The sequence below is a fragment of the Leptonotus elevatus genome, chromosome 5, assembly GCF_054856555.1.
Source record: "Leptonotus elevatus isolate MCC_2025b chromosome 5, RoL_Lele_1.0, whole genome shotgun sequence".
Classification (NCBI taxonomy): Eukaryota; Metazoa; Chordata; class Actinopteri; order Syngnathiformes; family Syngnathidae; genus Leptonotus; species Leptonotus elevatus.
In genome coordinates this window covers 2,045,369-2,054,133 of record NC_141243.1, presented here as the reverse complement: position 1 = coordinate 2,054,133, position 8,765 = coordinate 2,045,369, and the positions used below count along the sequence as shown (strand labels likewise).

At 42.6% G+C, this 8,765-nt stretch overlaps 2 protein-coding genes across 2 annotated transcripts; both read right to left on the bottom strand.

Moving 5' to 3' along the window:
• Positions 1 to 1,182: 1,182 nt before the first annotated feature.
• LOC147173225 (uncharacterized) lies at positions 1,183 to 5,561 on the bottom strand. Its single transcript, XM_086075246.1, is given in 4 exon segments — positions 1,183 to 1,587; positions 1,589 to 3,477; positions 5,142 to 5,227; positions 5,304 to 5,561. Coding segments are annotated over 4 exon segments (2,067 nt in total). The 5' UTR covers positions 5,366 to 5,561; the 3' UTR covers positions 1,183 to 1,557.
• A 112-nt stretch (positions 5,562 to 5,673) lies between these two features.
• On the bottom strand, positions 5,674 to 8,082 carry LOC147173224 (uncharacterized). Its single transcript, XM_086075306.1, has 2 exons — positions 7,795 to 8,082; positions 5,674 to 7,351 (listed from the first exon to the last, which is right to left on the bottom strand). Exons 1-2 carry the CDS (start codon positions 7,874 to 7,876, stop codon positions 6,105 to 6,107), a joined length of 1,329 nt encoding a protein of 442 aa, XP_085931432.1. The 5' UTR covers positions 7,877 to 8,082; the 3' UTR covers positions 5,674 to 6,104.
• Positions 8,083 to 8,765: the final 683 nt, after the last annotated feature.

The following is an 8,765-nucleotide window of genomic DNA, read 5'->3' as shown; positions in this document are numbered from 1 at the left end:
GCATAAGATGGAAAACCAAAACAAGTAACAATAAAATTCACATTTAATCTAGAGTCAAATTTAATGGTAGGTTTTCATAATCAAACACTGTTTTAAATGTTCTTTATTTCTGACATTATTAATCATTAATGGTGAACATCCGGGCATTTCTTATATTTCTCAATGCAACGCAATGCAAAAAATGCTTTCTTTACACGGTGAAAACAAACGACGTATTGTATTGCTTTTGCCTTTGGCTGGCAAACAAACCAGACAGATTGTTATAGTCGTCAAACGACCTTTTGTCACGTTTCGAAATCAAAATATTCCTCACAAATCAAACTACAACACTCCAAAGTAAAAAATAATTAAATACAATCAATCACTCTGTGTAGTCCGCCACTGCAGTTTTGGGTAGCTTCCGAAAAACGTTTTTTTTTTTAATGATGTTATATTTTAAATATATTTGAAGGAGAACGACGAGCTCCATGCAGCAAAACTAATATATCAGTTACATATTGACAAGTAGCACATCATCTATAAATGGTAGGGGAAGATATCGATGATAATTTCATCAATCGATTCGATATCGATTCACGAGAGTTCAGTTCGATTCAATCTCGATGTTTCCCGATTCGATTCATTTCATTATGGAACATCAATTCTTCTTAAATGTCAAGGACATGATAAAAACTCTACAAATACCTCAATTCCAGTGTACATTTTGGGGAGGCGGCAACTGGTCAAATGATTTAGTTTATGAACGAAAGATATGTTTGTATGTTTATGTTTGATGTTATGTTTATAGAAATAAAGACGACTTGACTTAGAATCAGTTAAGTGTTACACAAACATTGACATCAGCATGGATGAGATGAAAATATTTTCATGATTAGAATTTAATAATTGTCAATTCTGAATTGTCTTAAAGTGAAATAAGTCAGCTCTTTCATAAATTTAAGTTAGCCATTAATTAATTAATAATATATATATATATTAAAGACAGAAAATTGAGCATATTTTGAAAGAGGTAAACAACACCCATTGATTACCAACAATCAAAAAACGCTCCTTGATAACATTTTCACCAAAATGAAATCGAAAACGGGATATCTAATGTTACTGGAAGACACTCAACATTAGACGCTTTGAAAACTATCTTGTATATAATTCTGTTATGTTCTACTTAAAAACGAACCATAATTGAACTTAAAAAGGAACTTTATTTAACAAAACACAGATAAAGTACATAAAAATGTAAAAATGCACGCTTAGAGTTAAAAAAAAAAAAAGTGGGGGGGGGGGGGGGGTAAACAGGATTGGCTAAAAGCTTCATTCTAATCTTTCCAATTACTGTAGATGTCAATTTGATTTGGACCTAATTCAGTCATTCTTTTGTGTGCCACTAGAGGGAGCCCCGTGTACTACCGTGAGAATCACTGTACAGCACTCCTCGACTCAATAGAACATTTACAGATGTTGGGAAAAATAACATTCAGTAAAGACAACGCTTTGAATACAGTGATATCGCGGGGGACTACCGTTTTTTTTTGAACATTTATTCTCAAGAGTGTGCAGTCAAACTGGCCCCGAGAGCGCAACTTCCACTCAGGTTTTTTTCTGCCGCGTGTGTTCTCATGTGTTTGACCATGTTGGACTTATGGGAGAAGGTTCGACCACAAACGGAGCAACTGAAAGGTTTCTCTCCCGTGTGCGTTCTCATGTGTGATGCCAGGTGTGGCTTTTGAGTGAATGCTTTACCACAAGTGGAGCAACTAAATGGTTTTTCTCCAGTATGTGTTCTCATGTGCGACGTCAGACTGTGCTTTTGAATGAAGGCTTGATCGCACACCGTGCAACGAAAGGGTTTCTCTCCGGTGTGTATTCTCATGTGCGACGCCACGCATGACTTGTGCGAGAATGTTTCCGCGCACACCGAGCAGCGGTAGGGTTTCTCTCCGGTGTGCGTTCTTGCGTGTAATATCAGGCTGTTTTTACGGATGAATGCTTGACTGCAAAGCGGGCAACTGTAGGGTTTTTCCCCAGTGTGTATTTTCATGTGCAGCGCCATGTGCGACTTCTGAGAGAACGCTTTGCCGCAGAACGAGCAAGAAAAAGGTTGCTCGCCCGTGTGCGTTTTCACGTGTGACGCCAGCTGCCGCTTTTGAGAGAACAATTTGCCACAGATGAAGCAATTGTAAGGTTTTTCACCCGTGTGCGTTCTCACGTGCGAGACCATGCTTCGCTTCAGTGTAAATGTTTTACTGCAAAACGAGCAAGAAAAGGGTTTTTCCCCCGTGTGCATTTTCATGTGTGTTGCCATGTGCGACGTCTGAGAGAATGTTTTCGGACACAACGCGCAACTATAGGGTCTCTCTCCCGTGTGCGTTCTCATGTGCTTCGACATGTTGGACTTATTTGAGAACGTTTTCCCGCAGATTGAGCAACAGAAAGGTTTTTCTCCCGTGTGAGTTCTCATGTGCGCGACCAGATTCATCTTTTGGGTAAACGTTTTGCTGCAAACGGCACAAGTGAAGGGGTGTTCCCCGGTGTGCACGCTCATGTGCCGCCCCAGCTGCCGCTTTTGAGAGAACGTTTCCCCGCAAGCGGAACAACTAAAAGGTTTTTCTCCCGTGTGCGTTCTGGCGTGTGCGGTCATGCTGCGCTTCATGGTGAATCTTTTCCCGCAAACGGAGCAAGCAAACGGCTTCTCTCCGGTGTGCACTTTCATGTGCGCGGCCATGTGTGACGTTTGGGAGAATTTCTTATCGCACCTTGAGCAACCGTAGGGTTTCTCCCCTGTGTGCGTCCTCATGTGTTTGACCATGTTTGACTGATTGGAGAATGTTTTGCCACAAACGGAGCAAGAGAAAGGTTTTTCCCCCGTGTGGATTCTCATGTGTTGCACCACTTGTGCCCTGTGAGAGAATGTTTTGGCACACAGCGGGCACTTGAGGAGTTTTTCCTTCACGTGCGTTCGCATGTGGCTCGCCAGCGTTGCTTTTTTAGTGAAGGGTTTACCACAAACCAAGCAGGTGACACTTTCCCGCCGCGTTGGTGAAGTTGCGAAGTCCAAGCGTTTGCCGTCGGCTTCAAAGTCTTCGTCGCTCCCCGCGTCGTCGCTGCCCGACAGCGGCGCCAGCAGCTCGTCGTCTGTTGCTGGCCCTCCGCTGGGTTCTCCCGTTCCGCTGCGGTGAAGACGCCGCGTCCGCTTGAGCGCGTCGTCCCCGCCACTCGCACACACGTCGGCCGGCGGCGGCTCGCTGACGTCGAACTCGTTCTCTTCCTCTTTAATACGTGGGGTGTGTGGCTCCTCCCCTTTGCCTTGAACATGAGTTAGCTGCGCGTCCTTCTCTTCCTCTTTGAAGGTGAGCAGCAGTGGGTCACCTTCATCCACTTTAATGTGCAGTGGCTGCGGGTCGTCGCGCGAGAAACTGGAGTTGCCCTCGCGTGGCGCGGGTGCAAGTTCCTCCTGATGGACTCTCAGCCGCTGGATGTCTTGCAAGGCACAACAAAAACAAAGATTACTCCAATTACTGCCACACGTTGATGTAAGAAAACAAAATACAAGGTACAGCTTTTTTTGGGGGTCGTAACCTACAGTAGTTCATAAATAATAGATTTCTCAAATAAAAACAAAAGGAAGGGCGATCGAGAAAAAATGGCTCCCGATTAATTTTGGGGAGAGAAAAAAAACAGGCACACGACGGCTCAAATACCAGGTATTAGTATCGGTACTCGCCCACCCCTATATAATAGTAATAGTTATGAATTAACTCATTCACTGCCATTGACGTCAAAAATTAATTTAAACTATTTCTATTAGTTTCAATTTGTTTCCACTTTTGTTACCAAGAGTATGAAAAAAATGTATTGTATGTTTGGAACAGATATAAAATTTAATTTAAATTAATCGTCGGTTAACTAGTAAAGTCATTGTAATTGTAATTCCTGATGCCCCGAAAAAAAAAAAAAAAGATTAGTAAAAATTAAGGGCGTCAGACGATTACATTTTTGAATTGTAATTTAGCGGATGACTAACCCATGATTAATCACAAACTTTATACCTGTTCTAAATGTACAATGAAAAAAATTCTACGTTTTCATACTTTTGTTAAAAAAGTGGAATAAATGTGAAACTAATAGAAATAGTATTAATACTGATTTTTTTTTATGTTAATGGCAGTGAATGAGTTAAAGGTTTGGTTCAGCCCCAAGTGGACCCCCCCCCCCCCCCCCCCCGAAAAGCCATTAGCTATAAATTACAGCGTATGGTAAATTCCGTATGGCGCAAGCTTTTATAGGTCAAACTTAAAAACAAAAAATGAAAATATCTCAAAAACCCTGATGTGCTAGGAAAAAAAGTAAAGATATATATTTATTTTCAAAAAATACATTTCGGGCCACATCAGGGATGGCGCTACACCGTGACGAGGTCGTCCTATAGCACCGTCAGCAATCGGTGCAGCCCCTCCGGCATTTTGACGATCTTCTAAAATATATTTATAAATGATTTTCTCAGCATCAATAGATGTCGGTCAGTCGAGCCCTCTTTAGCCGCGGCAGAGAAAAAATCCTGGCGTCTCGAACACATCAAGCTCTCGCTGATTAAAGTTTGCTGTTGATCAGTGCTATTATTTTTTTGGGGGGAGAAAACACCGATTATTGTGTTGTTGTTTTGTTCAATATTATTATGTGTATTATAGGTATTTATTTCCTTAGTTGCGTGCTCTTAGCGCTTCCCAAGGGCCTTGTATTCTAATTTTAAACAGAATGAAAATGCTCCATATAAACACCTCAATCGGGAAATAAAAAGGCCAAATCTGAAAGGAATTTCAATCAGATTCACAGGGGGTGGTTTTTGCTAATCTGAACAAGCAATATTCTCACCTGTAATGTTGCACCCGACACAACAAAGTAAACGGACATTTTTGGGCTATCAACGCGATCTATGCGGAGTAAAACAACGCGTCGAACTCCAGCAAGTCGCTCGCAGTTGTATTCACGTGATGCGTGACGTCACTGGAAAGCTGGCCATCCCTAATTATGTTGCTGTTATTTTACTATCGATATTAATCCATTCACTGAGAATCCTTTTACTTTATTCATGTAAAAAAAAAAAAAAGATTGCATGTGGAAGGCCAACGGACACGTGGACATACCTTGGCTGTGCAAAGCGATGTGTTTCTCGCTTGCCGCTTTTAGTGGTTTTCGTTGTAGCTCGTTCTCCTCGTGCGACGCCATTGCTCTGTTAAAAAGACAAAATGTTATTAGACGCTTCCTATACCGGCTATGTAATGTTTTATGCCCCTCGCTTCTTTCACCTGGTCGCCGTCGAACAGCTTGTGCCGTTGTGGTGGGCGCCGTCTTGAAGCCACTTCCGCATTTTTCTTCTTCGATGGTAGCTTCCCCTGTAGAAGTGTGTCTAGCGCAATGTGCGACCGCCATCTTGTGGCGGCAACGATGACGTCTCAAGACGAAAGAGTGAACGAAAGATTTATATAATCAGCCCGTGAGCAACACTGACAAGTTTTTAGCGAACGCTGCGAAGTACTTATTGTTTTTGCAGGAATTGTTTGTTGTTATCGTTACTATCATCAATTTTAAGGAACTAAAGATGAACAAAAACTCACCAAACGTTGCACACACACTTGCCACCCGCTGGCTTGTGAAAGAAAAGAAGTACATTTTGCATCCAAACCAAACTGAAACGTTCAACTTTTATTAGCGGCACCTTAATTCAATCCTGTTTTTATTTAACCACCTGAAATAGGTAACATTTTTAGGGTGTTAACATTTTGGGTGTTATGTGACAATGACTACATTTTTGATATCTTTTCACAGCAATATTTTTTTGCAAGCCAGCAATTTTTTTATTTTCTTTTTTACAGTGTGGTTGTATTTGAATTGTCTCCTTGCAGGCAAGTTTTTATGAAATCACATTCTCTTGCTCCCCTCAAAGTGCCCGTCCTGTCGCTTGTCTATTAGGCATTCCCATTTTCCAAGTAAATACAAGCTTTGGATGTCACGGCTCATTGCTGCCCAACGTTGATTCTCCCTTTGTTGTGGCTGCATGTGCAGTCAAAACGGACCTCTGGGCAGAACTTCCACCGCAAAGTGAACAACTAACAGGTCGTAATTCCTGCGTGGGTCCTCATGTGCGATTTCATATTCGACTTATCGGCAAACGTCTTGTCGCACAGGGAGCAATGGAAGGGTTTTTCTCCTGAGTGTATCGTCATGTGCAACTCCATGGTTTGCTTGAGAGTGAATCTTTTACCGCATATGGAGCAAGGAAAGGGTTTTTCTCCTGTGTGTATCCTCATGTGCGGCACCATGTTTCTCTTCAGAGTGAAGCTTTTCCCGCAGACTGAGCAACAAAAGGGTTTTTCTCCCGAGTGTGTTTTCAAGTGTGTTTCCAGATAGTCTTTTCGCGTGTACGTTTTACCGCAGGTTGGGCAACTAAAGGGTTTCCCCCCCGTGTGTATTCTCATATGCGGCGCCAGGTTTTTTTTCAGGGTGAAAGTTTGACCACAAATTGAGCAGCAAAAGGGTTTTTCCCTCGTGTGCACTCTCATGTGCGAGTCCACGTGTTCTTTTATGGAGAACGCTCGACCACAAGTGGAGCAACTAAAGGGTTTTTCTCCTGTGTGCGTTCTCATGTGTCTAATCATGTTGCCCTTTTGAATGAATGTTTTAGAGCAAACCGAGCAACTGAAGGGGTTCTCTCCCGTGTGTATCCTGGTGTGCGATTCCATTTGGTCTTTGGTAGAGAAGGTTTTACTGCAAAACGAGCAACTGAACGGTTTTTCTCCCGTGTGCGTCCTCATGTGTCGATACAAATGTTGTTGGGATAAACTTTTGCCACAAACTGAGCAGGGGATACGTTTTTTGCATGCTTGTGACGCTTCATTGTTTCCAAGAGTTGTTTCCTTTCCGGAGCATTTCGACTGCTCGTCGTCACCTCGGCAGTCGGCGTCACTTCTCAGAGGCTCTTCCACCTCGTCGCTGTCCGACAGCGGCGCTAACAGATTGTCCGGCGACGGCCCCCCGCGGTGGTCTTCACCCGCGCCGTGATGATGACGCCGCGAGCACTCGGGTGGTTCGTCCACAGTGATGACGGTCAGCGGCAACTCACTGACGTGAACCGCCTCCTCTTCCACCTTAATGTGGGCGGGCCGCGCATCCTGCACTTCCTCTTTCACACGATAGGACTCTCCATCCTCTTGTTCTTCTTTAATGTGGAGGGGCCACAGATCCTCTTCTTCCTCTTTAATGTGAAAGAGTTGTGGATCCTCTTGCTCCAAACTGGAGCTCTTGCCCTTGGATTGAGGGGGAAGGTCTTCCTGATGACCAGTCAGCTGCTGGATGCCTACAGGACACAAACACGCCAATGATTTCATTACTGCCAAGCAAATTAACTCTTTTGTCGTTGTGTGATGGAATAAACTTTCAGGCAGTAGAACCCAACAGATATAGATTTTTGAAGCTTCTGATATTTGGCGGAATTGAACTGATTAATTAGGCCAATAAAAAAACTAACATATTACGAATAAAACAGCTTATTTTTTGTCACTCAACCAAATAATGACCTCTACATTTCACAGGGGGTTGAAGCCAAATTAATTTTGCGTTCTTAAACACCACCACCAAATAAAAGACGATGTGATATTTGATACTACGGGGGGGGGTGAGCGATACAGTTCAAGGATCCTTGATTTTGAAGTGGAGCCTGTCGATTTGGATTTGGATTTGGATTTGGTACGGCTCAGTTCAAGAGGTTATGTTGTAAGACTGGTGTACGTGTGCACAGACCTTGGATGTACAACACCATGCGATTCTCGCCATCAACCTCCAGTTGTTTTAGTTGTCGCTCCTTCTCCTCATACAACGCCATTGTTCTATTAAATAGTCAGGATGTGTTCTTAGTTACTCCCGACACAAACTACTTCCGCTCCTGGACGAGTTTTCAGCTCGATTTCACCTGGTCACCGTCGCCTCGTCTTGTTTTTGTGAAACCAGCGCCACTTCCGCCTTGTCTTCTTCTATTGTATTTTTAGAGCAGCGCGGTGTCCATGCTATGACACGGCTGCCATCTTGCGGCGGTATTGAGTTAATGCAAGGCAGAATGCTCAATATTTTTGATAATGGTAAAACAGATTATTCACAGATGTAGATGTATTAAATGTCGACCTTTTTTATATTTTGTAAGGGAATTGAAGGGGTTGGAAGGACATCGAGGCAAGCCTTGTTGGTATTTAATAACTTGAATTTGGAGAATTTACTGTCTGATTAGACCTTTTGAGTGTGTTTTTGTGTGTGTATGTCTTGTTCGACAGCACGGTTCTGTTTTGTGTGCTCAGTAAAATCAGTGAAAGTCCGATGTTTTGAATATATACTGCATTCTGATATCAAATACAAAAAAAAAATGCATAACACTTTTTCTACATTCAAAATGCAACACAGTGGTGTACAGAAATAATCAATTGAAAAACCAATTGACCTAATACCGGTACACAGAAACACACCTCCCAGGCCCACATACACACCCACATGTGCAAACACACACACACACACACGACATGTATTAAATAGATACTCCTTTAGCCATTTTCAGCAGTAAGAAGATAATATGGCTCAGGTTTGTGTGATGTGACGGGTAAATCGTGGAACACGTGGAAGAAAACATGCTAATTGAAGTACATTAAGGTAAGTAAAGTAGTTTTATAGCTTTAAATCAAATATGATTTGATGACTGAAGAAATGTTTACGCCTTGTTTGAGTTT

Excerpts from the sequence above, each read along its gene's own strand:
- LOC147173224 (XM_086075306.1), bottom strand. The coding sequence starts at position 7,876 with ATGGCGTTGTATGAGGAGAAGGAGCGACAACTAAAACAACTGGAGGTT. Across the intron at positions 7,352-7,794 it reads CATGGTGTTGTACATCCAAG|GCATCCAGCAGCTGACTGGT; the intron begins GTCTGTGCACAC and ends TGTGTCCTGTAG.